Genomic DNA, 15653 nt, shown 5'->3' on the forward strand with positions numbered 1-15653 from the left:
GTTGATTGAACAAACTACTGGGGATGCAGGTGGAATGTCAAGATTGCCAAATGAATAAGACAGGGTCCCTCTGACGTTCCAGATTGATGCATCAGGTGGAAAATGAGTTTGGTCTATGAATGGGTAGGATTTAGGGAGGGCAGTGGTGCTCAATGTACACCCATTGAATAAACAGCTGAATTCCAGGGCCATAAAGATCTCTGGTACAAAACAAGGAATTCGGGAAAGTTCTGAGTGTGGAGGGAATGAGTCCACTTTCTGATGCAGTACAAAATACCATTAGGGTAAAACTGAAGGATCGAAAGGATAGGCTGGCACCAGGTATTAGATGGCTTTATCCTGCACACTGGGGAGTTCCAAATCAGTTTAGAGGAGTGAATTGCTTTCTGATAATGTTTTTGGAAACATACTCTGGTAGTTTGCAGGGCTGATAGTTTTGTGCCTATGCTTTCTGCCTATACATAGTTCAGTTTAAAGAAATAAGAAGGTAAACTTGGGCTGCTAAGGGAATACAAAGGCCAATGGACAGCAAACCATTTCATTTGGAAGAAAGTGTTCAAACAGTGGAAAGGCATTTGTGGGAATTTTGCCTAAATGGTAATGATGTGCTGTCAATGATGCTGATACCAAACAGGAAGGATGATTAAATACTGAGATGAAAAGGTGCTGAGCCCTCTTCCCACATACAGCCCGTTAGCCCTGGGTTGGAAAGGTCCCATTTGGCCTAGCTTACTTTTGTCTTGGTGGGAGCTACGAAGGCAGGATCTAGGAATCAGGCAGAGTCAGATGCTCTTAACCATAGGGAAACATTTTGGAGGGAGAAGCACCTAGAACTTAATGTAACAACAGAGGTTCTTTTTTCTTTTTAATTTATGATAGTCACAGAGAGAGAGAGAGAGAGGCAGAGACACAGGCAGAGGGAGAAGCAGGCTCCATGCACCGGGAGCCCGATGTGGGATTCGATCCCGGGTCGCCAGGATCCCGCCCTGGGCCAAAGGCAGGCGCCAAACCGCTGCGCCACCCAGGGATCCCCAACAACAGAGGTTCTTGCTCCTTTCTGTATAAATTCCTGGATCCACACTGGGTACAAAGACAAGCAGGGCTCCGCCTTTATATTTCCCCTGTAGAGAAGAATGGAGAAGATCCATGGAGTCTGCACACCAAGAAGCCACATAAGGACCAAGGACACCTTGTTTTGGGTAAAGGAAAATGGTGGTGAGGGCCAAAAAAGTACCAACTAAGTGCCACCTTGTAGGCACATTGATATAGATGATCTCAATTGAAACTCGCCTTCCAGGAGTGCCCAGCTGACTCAGTCATAGTAGCCTGTGACTTTTTTTTTTTTTAAGATTTTATTTACTTATTCATGCAAGACCCAGAGATAGGCAAAGACATAGGCAGAGGGAGAAGCGGGCTCCCCTTAGGGAGCCAGATATGGAACTCAATCCCAGAACTCTGGGATCACACCCTGAGCCGAAGACAGACGCTCAACCACTGAGCCATCCAGGTGTCCCTAGCCTGTGACTCTTGATCTCAGGGTTGTGAGTTTGAGTCCATGTTGGGTGTAGAGATTACTTAAAAAAAGAAAAAAGGTTGGGATGCCTGGGTTGCTCAGTGGTTGAGCGTCTGCCTTCAATCCAGGGTATGAATTTGGAGTCCTGGGATCAAGTCCCACATTGATCAAGTCCCCACATCCTGCAAGGAGCCTGCTTCTCCCTTTGCCTACGTCTCTGCCTCTCTCTGTGTGTGTCTCTCATTAATAAATAAATAAAATCTTTTTTTAAAAAAAGGAGCCACGATGTACTTTAACAGATGAATGGATAAAGAAGATGTGGTGTGTGTATATATATGTATGTATGTATGTATATATATGTATATATGTATATATATACACACACAATGGAATATCAGCCATTAGAAAAGATGAATTTTCACCATTTGCTTTGACACTGATGGAAGTGGAGGGTATTATGCTGAGTGAAATAAGTCAGAGAAGGACAGTCATCATATGGTTTCACTCATACCTGGAATATAAGAGATAGTGAAAGGGACTATAAGGGAAAGGAGGGGAGCTGAATGGGGAAAAATTAGAGAGGGAGACAAACCATGAGAGACTCCTAATTCTGGAAAACACACAAAAGGATGCGGAAGAGGGATCCCTGGGTGGCGCAGTGGTTTGGCGCCTGCCTTTGGCCCAGGGCGCGATCCTGGAGACCCCGGATCGAATCCCATGTCGGGCTCCTGGTGCATGGAGCCTGCTTCTCCCTCTGCCTATGTCTCTGCCTCTCTCTCTCTCTCTCTCTCTCTCTCTCTCTGTGTGTGTGACTATCATAAATAAATAAATAAATTTTTAAAAAAAAGGATGCGGAAGAGGAGGTAGGTGGGGGGATGGGGTGACTGGGTGACAGGCACTGAGGAGGGCACTTGATGGGATGAGCACTGGGTGTTATACTAAATGTTGGCAAATTGAATTTAAGTTTTAAAAATGTAAAAAAAAAACTTAAATAAGAAATTCACCTTTCAGAGTCCTTATGAGGACAATTATCAAACAGTTGAACAGCTTGCCCAAAACTTGTTAGTAAAGGCAGAAATGAGATTTGAACCTAGAGTGTCTTCTGCATTCCACTGGCAGCTCTAAACAGGGTGCAAGTCTTTGAGATTAATTTCTCCTTGTTTCCTGCTCACTGAGAGGGAAGTACCTGGCAGTCCAATCTTTGATTTTTGTACACATGGACTTCACCTTATAGACTAACTATAACCCAACCTTTGCCTCAAATGTCATTGCACCATAAACCCACACTCCAGCAAACAGTAGTCCTCAGAGAAAGTTGTCATGAATAATGAAGGAATCTTACCTTCCCTTTTCAAGATTTTATTTATTTGAGAGACAGAGAGCGAGAGAGCATGAATTGGGGGAAGGGCAGATGGAGAGGGAGAGGCAGACTCCTCGCTGAGCAGGGAGCCCAATGCAGGGCTCAATCCCAGGACCCTGGGATCATGACCTGAGCTGAAGGCAGAAATTTAACCGACTCAGCCACCCAGGCACCACGGAATCTTCCCTTTTCCCAATAGATTCACATAGTCCAATTCTAGCCTGTGTGTTCCTGGGTGAGGTAACTCACTGGTACATTTCTGATTACCTCTATATACTGTTCTCAGAGGGAGGACGTCAAGGCACCTACAGATCTTTTCACTTTGTACATCTCACCCCTCCCCCTCTTTCTTCTGCCTCTACTCGCTCTGTGTGGCTAACACTTGCCGAGAAGGGATATCTTCCGTCATAAGCTCCTTCACACCACCCACATTTCTGGAATTTATCTAATAGTGGACATGAACTGAAGGGTCCTGATCCCCAAAGGAGGAGGGTGGGGCACAGGTCTCCCACATTTTGACCTCTCTGTGTTTTGGTTTTGTTTGTTTGTTTGTTTGTTTGTTTTTTAAAGAGAGACAGAGCTCAGAATGCCTGGGTGGCTTAGCAGGTTGAGCTTCTGCCTTTTGGCTCAGGGCGTGATTCCAAAGTCCTGGGATCAAGTCCCACATCGGGCTTCCCATGGGGAGCCTGCTTCTCCCTCTGCCCTTTTCTCTGCCTCTCTCTGTGTGCCTCTCATGAATAAATAAAATCTAAAAATTAATAAAATAAAATCTTTAAAGAGAGAGACAGCGCTCAGCGTGGGATTTTGGGGGGGGGTGTCTGTGAGGGGCAGAGGGAGAGGGAGAATCTAAGCAGGCTCCACCCGCAGCATGGAGTCCTACATGGGGCTCAACCTCACAACCCCGAGATCATGACCTGAGCTGAAATCAAGCGATGCTTAACCTACTGGGCCCCCCAGGTGCCCCGTGGCCTCTCCATATTTGCCTGATGGCTTCACTGGCCGGCTTTCAGGGTACACTTTCTCTTGGAGCTTTCAGCGCGCTCAGTGCAGGGAAAGGGCCTCTCATTAGAGCAGATATGCCTGTGGCTGAGCAGGAGGGAGGAGCAGGAGAAGCAGATGCCACACCCGGGCAGGGGTTTCCTGGGGGGGGGTGTGCATCTGTGAATGGCCAAGGGAGCCTGTGGTGGAAGCACCACCTATTGCCACAGCACCATTAGACAATGATGGCGGGGCTTCCTCAGGTGCACAGGCAGGTGGTTGGCCAGGAGAGAGGGCCATATGATGTCACACCCACAGTCTGCCCCTGTGTCCACACTTAACGGGCACACAGGGCCCTACACAGGTGGAAGTGGCAGCTACGGTGGACACAGGTGTGCCCTGTGTAGAACAGCTAGAGCTAGACCAGATGAGCCCTCTGGGAAAAGTGGCCCCCGCAGGAGCTCCCTGCACACACACACACAGGGACAGTCACCAGAGTGGATCTGCCCATGTCTAATGGTGAGGGGATGGCAAAGAGCTGCCCACAGTTCAGACACATACAAACCTTCTCCTTTATATGGGTGGCCAGTACCTTTTTAAAAAGCAGCACCCCCACTGGGGACAGGGGAAGATTGTCCGGCCGGTGTGGAGGGGCTGATCCTGGAACAGGTCCTTGTACTGAGAAAGGGGCATCCTCACCGCAACGTGGAGACAGAGACTCTGCTCAGCACAGCAGGCCTGCTGGGTTTCTCTGGAGCCTGACAGCACTGCTCTTGTGGCTCAGGAGCCCTGAGTTTCTGGCCACGCCCCCTGTAGCCAGGGCCCTCACTTACTTGAAAGGTGTCTTGCCATGCTGCCTTACATGGTAGCCTCACAGAGGCTGCATTAAGTTCCTTTACCCTCCACTTCTCCCTTCTTTTCTTTACTCTTGCTTTCTGCGCAGACAAGAGAATTGCAACTATAGATTGTGGGGTGCTGTGATCACCACAGATGGAGCGGCACTGGTAACTGAATGCCCCGTTCACTCAGGGCAGAAGGATCTAAGTGTGAATCTCTCCCCAGCGATGCCCCACCTGCCTCAGGCAGACATTTCCCATTTTCAGAAAGAGTATCATCCCTTCTCAGTGCAGGCTTCCAGAACTAGAGAGGGTTCTCATAAAGAAGGGGCTGAATGCATTTCAGGGGGAAGCTGGCACCTCTGGTTATAGACCTTAAATATAGACATTTCAGTGGAAACATTTCTCAAAAAACAGACCTTCACACCTTTGGAGCACACAAAAACACCTGTTTTCATTCTATTTTTTTTTAATTTTTATTTATTTATGATAGTCAGAGAGAGAGAGAGAGAGAGGCAGAGACACAGGCAGAGGGAGAAGCAGGCCCCATGCACTGGGAGCCCGACGTGGGATTCGACCCGGGGTCTCCAGGATCGCGCCCCGGGCCAAAGGCAGGCGCCAAACCGCTGCGCCACCCAGGGATCCCACCTGTTTTCATTCTAAACGAAAGATGGCAAGTCATTAAATTCTAGAGGGCTCCAGGCAGTTTCAAATGGCAGGATATGACCTGAGATACAGGGGTAGGCCAATAAACCAAACTGAACTTCTGGCCTCTTTCCAAGGCCAGTCAGAAATACAACATGCATATCTCTAGGCTTAAGTTAGTTTTTTAAAAAATTTTATTCATGAGACACACAGAGAGAGGCAGAGGCATAGACGGAGAAGCAGGCTCCCCGCAGGAAGCCTGATTCAGGACTTGATCCTGGGACTCAGGGATGGTGCTCTGAGCCAAGGTAGCTGCTCAACCTCCTAGCCACCCAGGCATCCCTAGGCTTAAGTTAATTAAAATGAAAAATTCACTTCCTTGGGCACACTAGCTGTATTTCAAGCGCTAAATGACCACATGTAGCTAGTGGCTTCTGTGTTCGACAGCACAGATAAAACATTCCCACAATCGAGGAAAACTCTAATGGAAGCAATAATCTAAGTACTCAGAGGAAAGAAGGCAAAGATCTCAATCCTCGACTGTTTCCCCAGTTGGTACCAGGGGGACCCACTACCCTTGAAGGCAAAAGAGCCTCCAGGTCGGGGACAGAGAACTTTAGAAGAGAAGGTTCATCAGATTTTTAGGAATATTGGCCTTTTTTTTTTCTTTAAGATTTTATTTATTTGTTCATGAGAAACAGAGAGGCAGACACAGGCAGAGGGAGAAGCAGGCTCCTCAAGGGAAGCCCAACGCCAGACTCAATCCCGGGTCCCCAGGATCACGCCCTGAGCCTAATGCAGGCGCCAAACCACTGAACCACCCAGGTTGCTCTGGAATATTGGTATTTAAAGAGAGGGGTGTAGGTGTAGCTGACAGGACAAAGGGCCTGCCCTGCTGGCTCCCAAGAGAGGCTCCAGTCCAGCTCAGCCCCACTTTCTTCACCTATCCCAGATCCTGGGTGCCTCATCCCCTCCACATCTTCTTTTTGCATTGCCAGATGAGGGGGGGTTTGAGGCCAGCGGATCCCAAGCACAGGGGCCAACGGCGGGCGGGGTGAGAGGATGGAGCCTAGACGAGGGGAAGTGGGGTGCAGCCTCCTGAGCTAGAGTGGAGGAGACCCTCCCCAACAACAGGCACTGGGCACATCGGGGCCGATGCCGAAGGGTGCCCCCTCTTTCTAAAATGCGGAGAAGGGGAGGGCTGGGACTTTTAGGTCACGCCCAGGTGGTCCTGGGTCCGCCGCTTCGCGTCCCTGCAGAGGGCCCAGGGCCTAGCGCTGGGACCTTAAACCCTTCGCCCTCAAGGATAATGGCGCCTCCGGGCTTCACGCCCTTCTCCCTCCCGCGCACCATCATTGGGCGGCGCGGGCCAAGAAGCCGGGAGCCGGCGTTCTGATTGGGTCGCGGGGAATCGCTCGGTTGGAGGGAAGCGGGCCTGAAGCTTCCCGAAGGCCTGGCGAGCCCGGGGTGCTCCCGGCCGAGCACCTGCTCCGTTCCCCCGCGCCCTGGCGCGGCCCGGCGGGCAGCCCGAGGGCCCAGAGCACCGCTCCTCTTCCCCCGCGGGCTCGGCCGGGCCTCGCCAGAGCCCCGTCTGCATCGCCCGGGGACTGGGGTGGGCTCCCTGCCGGCTGTGCCCTCGGATTTGGACGACGTTTCCGCTCGCCTTGAGCGCCCCAGGTGAGCTCAGCTCCGGGAGCTGGGTACAGAGCAGGGAGCTAAACAGTCTCCCCGGCCACGGAGGCCAAGTTGCTCTCCACGGCCTTCCAGATTCCCAGGTCTCCGCTGGGTGTGACCCAAGGCTTAGTCCCTAAGCGCCTGCAGCTCTCCCTGGGGCTGATGATGATTAAACGCGGCATCTGCAAACATAATGCTGGGGACTGAAAAGAGGTGGCTCTAAGCGGGTCTGTTCTCAGTGGTGCTTACAACCCAGGGAGGTACAGGGTACCTGGGTGGCTCAGTGGTTGAGCATCTGCCTTTGGCTCAGGGCATGATCCTGGAATCCTGGGATCAAGTCCTGCATCAGGCTCCCATAGGGAGCTGCTGCCTCTCCCTCTGCATATGTCTCTGCCTCTTTGTGTGGGTCTCTGATGAATAAATAAATAAAATATTTAAAAAAACAGGAGGTAGACACATGATCTATAAGCAAAGGTCTGGGTGCCTAAGCCACAGTGACACATTCCAGGGAATTATGAGACCTGAGTTGAGCACCAGAAAAGATAAGCATTGTGAGTACCAGGGGAAAAAAATAGGCAAAATATTAGTTTGTAACTTATTGAAACATGTAAAAGAGCTAGGAAATTTACATTAACAGCAGTTGTATTCAGCAGGGGTAATTAGGTAAGGGTGTCCTCAGTATTCAAACAATTCTGCAGGTGCAAAGCTTGGAAGGATATACACAAGTGAAAAGTATTGTACTAGACAGTTTTGACTGACTATATATTATTTAATCCTCACAACCACCTAGTATTAATGTATTCATTTTATAGTCAGATGTTGAGGATGCAAGAGATGAGCCAAGATTGAACATGGGATAAACTGATTCAAAGTCTATGATCCTCCTCTTACACTATGGCCCTTGGTCCAAGCTGTGATATGTTCTCCTGAGATCTAGAGTGAGGGGAAACCCAGAGCCGAAAGGTCTGAGGTCAGCAGTCAGGGCTGGGAGGAGACTGGCGGAGTCTCATGCTTTTCCTGGCAGGTTCTTCACTCTGGATGCCCTCTCTCTCACCTCCCATGTCTCATAGATTCCAGACACAGATCAGCCCCCACCTCCCCATTTTGATGCCTTTTTTCTTTCCTCTCCTATCCCTTGCCCTCTGTGCACTTCCTTCCCAACACTTGATGAGGGAGACTCTTAAAACATTTGTTGCTAGTGGCTGCTTAAGTCTGTCATTCCCACTACTGGAACATGTCAGGAAAATGCCGGAAGTGTATTGATGGTTCCTGACCCTCAGGAACAGAAGCCTGGGCTGGGGGTTGTAACAGAGGTCTGTCACCCTTCTGACTTGTCCCGCCTGTACGATGGATCCATTGATGGGCTTCCAGGGCACTCTTTCGTTTAAAGGTCTTCCCACACTGGGAACAAGGGAAGGGCCTCTCAACAGAATGGCTGCGCCTGTGGCTGTTGAGGACACAGGAAGAGGTAAATTGGTGCCCACACTCGGGGCAGGAGTAGGGTTTCTCTCCTGTATGTGTGCGCCTGTGAATAGCCAGAGATCCGCTTTGCCGGAAGCAGCGGCCACAATCAGGGCATTCATGGGGCTTTTCACCTGTGTGAATGAGCTGATGCTGGAGCAGGTTATTTTGCTGGGCAAAGCGGGCACTGCAATGGGGACAAGGGTAGGGGCGCTCACCAGAGTGGACCCGCTGGTGATTGGTCAGGAGGGAGGGGTAGGCAAAGCCCCGACCACAATCAGAACAGATATGGGGCTTCTTCCTAGTATGGGTGCGCTGGTGGATAGCCAAGAGGGAAGGGTGTGTAAAGTGACGTCCACACTCCGTACACACGTATGGCTTCTCCCCACCGTGTCTGTGTCTATGGATGGCCAGTGCCCCGGTCTGGCGGAAGCAGCGGCCACAATCTGGACATGAATAAGGCTTGTCCCCTGTATGAAGCAGCTGATGCTGGACGAGGTGAGCCCTCTGGGAGAACTGAACCCCACACGGCCCACAGACATATGGGCGGTCTCCAGAGTGGATTCGCCGATGTCTGACCAGCATCGAGGGATAGGCAAAGAGCCTCCCACAGTCTGGGCAGGAGAAGGGCTTCTCCCCTGTATGTATGCGCATATGGACAACCAGGTTGCCTCTTTGGCGGAAGCAACGTCCACACTGGCCACAGGGGAAGGGCCTCTCCCCAGAATGGACCCGCTGGTGGCTGGCTAGGAGGGAAGGGTAGCTGAAAGAACGGTTGCATTCCAGGCAGGGGTAGGGCCTCTTGGGAGTCTCAGTGCACTGGTGTCCCATGTCTTTGGACACCTGAGGCAATGGATAGTTGTAGTCCCTGGAACTAGGGACCAGCCTGGCCTCTATTGGTGGCCCATTCTTCACAGGGGCATGCTCAAGCTCCTTGGCCGCTATTTTGCTGCTGGGTTCATTCTTCTTTTTCTTGCTTTCTAAAGAGACAAGAGAATTGAAAAGCAATTCTGTGCTTTCTCTCACCATGGGGAGATGGAAGTGAATGGAGCAGCAGGGCATTTCTCCGGACTAGTCCGTGTTTCAGAGCCCCCAGGCTCATCTCAGACAGCAGCTCCCCATTCCATGGCCACATGCCCTTTTATTTCCCTCATGCAGGGCTTGGAAAATTGTGTTTTTTGTCAGAAGCTGAAGGATGGTACTGCCTGTTGGAAATAAGCAATCACCTGCTGTGTTAAAGCCCCTACATGAGGGCATTTCAGCAGGAACAGAGATTTCTCCTGGTACAGGAATGAGCTGCAGGTCAGTGTCTACCAAAAGAGTGGTCACCACCTCAGCCAAAATTGCTGTTTTCACTCAGTGAACTTCTGGCCGCTTTCTGAGGCCTGCAGACACGCCAGGAACATAGAGAGGAAGGTTCAGTAAATTCTCTTCCCCTAACTTCTCTTCCCCCTGCCTAGCTATCCTTGACCCAAGGAAGACACGAGGTCTGATAAAGGGAACTTTGGAAGAGAAGGCTCAGAGGATTCTTACCAACTAGAGTGTTTAAGAGAGGCTGTGTGTGGGAAGCCGGCTGCCAGGAGAAAGGGCTGGCCCCAGGCTGGCTCCCAAAAAGCCGCTGCAGTCCAGCTCAGCCCAACTTTCCTCACCTATCCCAGATCCTGGGTGCCTGGCCCCCTCCTCGGGATCCTCGGCCTCCGGGGTCCACACCTCCGCCTTTCTTTCCAGCCAGGAGATGAGGACGGGTTTGGCGTCTGCGAATCCTAGGGGAGAAGAGGCCAACAGCAGACCGGGTGAGAGGATAGAGCCTAGACGAGGGGGGAGTATAACCTCCTGAACCCGGAAGAAGACCCTCCCAAATTACACACAGGAGCATCCAGACCCTAAGTCTAAAAATCTGTGTCATAAAAAGGGAGAGAAGGGGCGGGCGGGGCCTCACCGAGCGCGCCCAGGTGGCCGTAGGTCTCCCGCATCACGTCCCGGTACAGGGCCCTCTGCGCGGGCCGCAGGCAGCCCCACTCCTCCGGGGAGAAGTACACGGCCACGTCCGCGAAGCTCACGGCGCCCGGCCTCCCTCGCCCAGATTGGGTTTTTGCCTGCCTGCCGGCGAGGCGCGGGCCCCAGGGTGGCACCATGGGTCCAACGCTTTCCTCCCTCCCCACCCCACCCCGGTTCGCCAGCGGGTCCGGGGTTCTAGAAGCCGCGTGGCCCAACCCGGCGGGTGCTCGGGCTCACAGCGCCGCTCCGGAGGCCCGAAGGACCAGCCTCAGGTGGGGCCGTGGCAAACCCCTCCGGAGTTAATCTTACGGGTCCTTCATGGACCTGGGTTAGAGCACCGGAAGATGCCTGCTGCCACGGTGGAAGCACGGGAGACGCCCACCCACCCCTCCGCTGCACCCGGGCTCGAAACCCTTCGCTCGCCCTCAAGGATAATGGCGCCTCCGGGCTTCACGCCCTTCTCCCTCCCGCGCACCATCATTGGGCGGCGCGGGCCAAGAAGCCGGGAGCCGGCGTTCTGATTGGGTCGCGGGGAATCGCTCGGTTGGAGGGAAGCGGGCCTGAAGCTTCCCGAAGGCCTGGCGAGCCCGGGGTGCTCCCGGCCGAGCACCTGCTCCGTTCCCCCGCGCCCTGGCGCGGCCCGGCGGGCAGCCCGAGGGCCCAGAGCACCGCTCCTCTTCCCCCGCGGGCTCGGCCGGGCCTCGCCAGAGCCCCGTCTGCATCGCCCGGGGACTGGGGTGGGCTCCCTGCCGGCTGTGCCCTCGGATTTGGACGACGTTTCCGCTCGCCTTGAGCGCCCCAGGTGAGCTCAGCTCCGGGAGCTGGGTACAGAGCAGGGAGCTAAACAGTCTCCCCGGCCACGGAGGCCAAGTTGCTCTCCACGGCCTTCCAGATTCCCAGGTCTCCGCTGGGTGTGACCCAAGGCTTAGTCCCTAAGCGCCTGCAGCTCTCCCTGGGGCTGATGATGATTAAACGCGGCATCTGCAAACATAATGCTGGGGACTGAAAAGAGGTGGCTCTAAGCGGGTCTGTTCTCAGTGGTGCTTACAGCCCCGGGGAGATAAACAAATATACAAAGGTCTGGGTGCCTTGAGGGCTGGAAAAGGCCTGGATTGGAGCCAGGAGTTCCAAGGTAATAAGGGCATCATAATGCAGTGCAGACTTCACTCCTAGCTCAGGGTGACTTCTATAAACATCTGAGGGCAGGGTAGTTGGCCCCTTGCATATTATACCTTTGTCCAATATATTTACCTGTGAAGATACCTATGAGATCTACCATGGGAAGCCACAGTGGTAGCACTGATACACTCCAGGGAATTATAAGACAGTCTCTTCTTCTTCTTTTTTAAAGATTTTTATCTATTTATTCATGAGAGAGAGAGAGGCAGAGGGAGAAGCAGGCTCCATGCGGGGAGCCTGACGTGGGACCCCATCCCAGGTCTCCAGGATCAGGCCCTGGGCAGAAGGCAGCGCTAAACCGCTGAGCCACCCGGGCTGCCCAAGACAGCCTCTCTTCTGAGTTGAACACATAAAAAAACAAGCCCTGTGAATCAATTAGGAAAAAACTGGAGAAAGAGCTAGAGAAGTCACATTAAAAGCAGCTGTTTAGGGGCACCTGCGTGGCTCCATTAGTTAAGCATGTGACTCTTGGTTTTAGCTCAGGTTGTGATTCCAGGGTGATGGGATTCCAGCCCAGTGTGGGGTTCCCTGCTTAGTGAGGAGTCTGCTTCTCTCCCTCTTCCACTCCCCCTGCTCTCAAAGGTGCTTTTGGGCTCTCTCTCTAGATTAAAAAAAAAAAATTAAGCAGTTACTTAAAATAGGGATGATTAGATAAAGCTGTTCAATATTCAAAAAACGGTGCTGTTTTCCAAACCATTAGGATGCCTACCATTAAAAAAAGAAAGAAGAAAGAAAAGAACAAATGCTGGCCAGGATGTGGAGTAACTGGGATTCTGTGCACTGTGGGTGGAAATGTAAAATGGTGCAGTCACTATGGAAAACTGATAGATTCTGGGATCCCCGGGTGGCGCAGCGGTTTGGTGCCTGCCTTTGGCCCAGGGCGCGATCGTGGAGACCTGGGATCGAATCCCACGTCGGGCTCCCGGTGCATGGAGCCTGCTTCTCCCTCTGCCTGTGTCTCTGCCTCTCTCTGTGTGTGTGACTATCATGAATAAAAATTTTTAAAAAAATTAAAACTGATAGATTCTAAAAACGTTAAAAATAGAATTACTTTATGACTCAGCAATTCCACTTTGGTTATGTGCCCCAAGAATTCAGAGCGTGGCCTCAAAGAGATATTTGTATTGGCATGTTTTAGCAGTATATTCACAATAGTCAAGAGATGGAAGAGACTCAAGTGTCTGTGGACCAATGAATGGGTAAACAAAATGTGGTAGATAACATGCTATGGAATACCATCCAGCTTAAAAGGGAAAGAAATTCTGACACATTCTATAACTTGGGTTGAATTTGACATTATGGGACGCCCGGGTGGCTCAGCAGTTGAGTGCCTTTGGCCGGGGCCATGATTCCAGGATCCTGGATCGAGTCCCACGATCGGCTCCTTGCAAGGGGCCTGTTTCTCCCTCTGCCTGTGTCTCTGCCTCTCTCTGTGTGTGTCTCTCATGAATAAAGTCTTAAAAAAAAGTTGACATTTTACCAAATGAAATAAGCCAGTCACAAAAAGATAAATACTGTATGATGTATGAGTGTCTAAAGTATCAAATTCATAGAAGCAGGAGGTTGGTTGATTGTGAGAATGTTTGGGTGATTGCCACAGGCTGAGGAGAGGGGGAAAGGGAGGGTTGTTTAATGAGTTTTGAAGATGAGAAAGGTCTGGAGATTGGTTGCCTGATAATGCGAATGTATGCTTAAAAAATGGTTAAGGTGGTAAATTTTATGTTATGCTAATTTTTTAAAGTATTTATTTATTTATTTGAGAGAGAGTGCATGAGTGGCAGGGGTCAGGGAGCAGGGGCAGAGGAAGAGGGAGAAGCAGACTCCTTCCTGAGTGAGGAGTCCCATGCAGGCCTAGATCCCAGAACCCCAGGACCATGATCTGAGCTGAAGGCAGACACTTAACAGACTGAACTACCCAGTGGCCCACGAGTTAAAAATACTTAACCAAATACACTAACAGAACAAATCCAGCATCATATAAAAAAGATTATATACTATGGGGATGCCTCAGTGGCTCAGTCAGTTAAGCGTCTGCCTTCAGCCGAGGTCATGATCTCAGGGTCCCGGGATCAAGCCCCGCTGCATCAGACTCCCTACTCAGTGGGAAGACTGCTTCTCCCTCTCCCTCTGCCCCTCCCCCTTGCTTGTGCTTTCTCACTCTCTCAAATAAATAAACTCTTTAGGGACACCTGGGTGGCTCAGCGGTTAAGCATCTGCCTTAGGCTCAGGGCATGATCTTGGAGTCCCAGGATTGAGTCCCACATTGGGGTTCCTGCAGGGAGCCTGCTTCTCCCTCTGCCTATGTCTCTGTGTCTCTCATGAATAAATAAATTTTAAGTCTTAAAAATAAATAAAATCTTTTTTAACATCTGAAAATTAACGTAGTACATCATATATCAATAGACAAAAAACACACGATCATGTTAGAAGAAGTGCTAAAAGTACTTGATAAAATCCAACACCCCTTCATGATAAAAATGCTCAAAAACTAGGACTAAAAGAGAATGTCCTCAACCCGATGAAAGACTGAATGCTTTCCCCATAAGAGCAAGGAAATCCACTGTTGCCACTTCAATTCTATTCTACTCACCGTTATTCTCATCACTTCTTTTCTATTACATTGTACTGTTCTAGCCAGAACAACTAGGCAAGAAAATGAAATAAAAGCATCCAGATTAGAAAAGATGTAAACTACTGATATCTGTAGATGACATGATATACAAACTCTTGAGTTCATTTAAAATGCCATTAGTGGGACACCTGGGTGGCTCAGCAGTTAAGCGCATGTCTGCCATCGGTTCGGGGCATGGTCCCGGGGTCCTGGGGTCCCGGGATCAAGTCCCGCGTCAGCCCCCTGCATGGAGCCTGCTTCTCCCTCTGCCTGTGTCTCTGCCTCCTTCTCTTTCTGTATCTCTCATGAATAAATAAATTTTAAAAATCTTTTAAAAATAAAATGCCATTAGTACTTGGGTGCGTGGCCCATTCAGTGGGTAGAGCATATGACTATCTTGAAGTCGTGAGTTCAAGCCCCACACTGGGTGTAGAGCTTAGTTTGAAAAAGAAAACAAAAGCCATTCGTACAGCTATTTTATAAGACTAAACATACTCTCAGCATATGTTCCAGCAATTATTCTCCTTGGTATTTACCCAAATAATCTGGTAACTTCTATGTCCACACAAAAACCTGCAGACAGATGCTTATAGCAACTTTATTCATAACTGCCAGTGCCTGGAAGCAACCAACATGTCCTTTAGTAGGACATGGATAAATAACCCATGGTACATTCACACAGTGAAATATTAGCATTAAAAAGACATAAGCCATGGAGTGCCTGAGTAGCTCAGTCGGTTGGGCATCTGCCTTCCACTAGGGCATGATCTCGGAGTCCCAGGATAGAGCCTGGCGTTCGGCTCCCTGCTCAGCCGGGAGTCTGCGTTTCCCTCTGCCCCTCCCCACTGCCTTTGCTCTCTCTCTCTTTCTCTCTCAGATAAATAAATAAATAAAATCTTTTTTAAAAAGACATGAGAGCCTGGGTGGCTCAGTGGTTTAGCGCCGCCTTCAGCACAGGGCATGATCCTGGAGACCCTGGATGGAATCCCACGTCAGGCTCCCTGCAGGGAGCCTGCTTCTCCCTCTGCCTAGGTCTCTGCCTCTCTCTCTCTCTGTCTCTCATGAATAAATAAATAAAATCTTTTAAAAAAAGATGAGCTATTATTGATACAAAAAAAAAACCCATGTAGCCTTAAATACATTATTACTAAGAGAAAGAAGGCAATCTGAAAAAGCTATATACTGTATGATTCCAACTATATTACATTCTGGGAAAGGCAAAACCACGGAGACAGTAAAAAGATCAGTGGTTGCCAGAGTTTGGGGAGAAGGAACAAATAGGTGGAACATAGAGGATTTTTAGAATGATACGATAATAATTGGTGGATACATGTCATTATACCTCTGCCAAAACTCATAAAATGTACAAAACCAAAAGCGAACCCTAATGTAAATCGT

General features: G+C 50.3%; 1 protein-coding gene across 2 annotated transcripts; it reads right to left on the reverse strand.

Annotated features, from left to right (window-relative positions):
• Positions 1-5187: 5187 nt before the first annotated feature.
• On the reverse strand, positions 5188-10886 carry LOC129519662 (zinc finger protein 688-like). 2 transcript variants are annotated; one of them, XM_055340423.1, is made up of 3 exons: positions 10407-10885; positions 10117-10230; positions 5188-9447 (listed from the first exon to the last, which is right to left on the reverse strand). In XM_055340423.1, the coding sequence occupies exons 1-3, from the start codon at positions 10600-10602 to the stop codon at positions 8231-8233; spliced, it is 1527 nt and encodes a 508-aa protein (XP_055196398.1). In that variant the 5' UTR covers positions 10603-10885; the 3' UTR covers positions 5188-8230. The 2 variants fall into 2 exon arrangements, with proteins under 2 accessions (XP_055196398.1, XP_055196399.1); XM_055340424.1 differs by lacking the exon at positions 5188-9447 and adding an exon at positions 9569-9852 and having other exon boundaries at positions 10407-10886.
• Positions 10887-15653: the final 4767 nt, after the last annotated feature.

Source organism: Nyctereutes procyonoides, unplaced genomic scaffold (assembly GCF_905146905.1).
Source record: "Nyctereutes procyonoides isolate TBG_1078 unplaced genomic scaffold, NYPRO_anot_genome, whole genome shotgun sequence".
NCBI classification, from domain to species: Eukaryota; Metazoa; Chordata; class Mammalia; order Carnivora; family Canidae; genus Nyctereutes; species Nyctereutes procyonoides.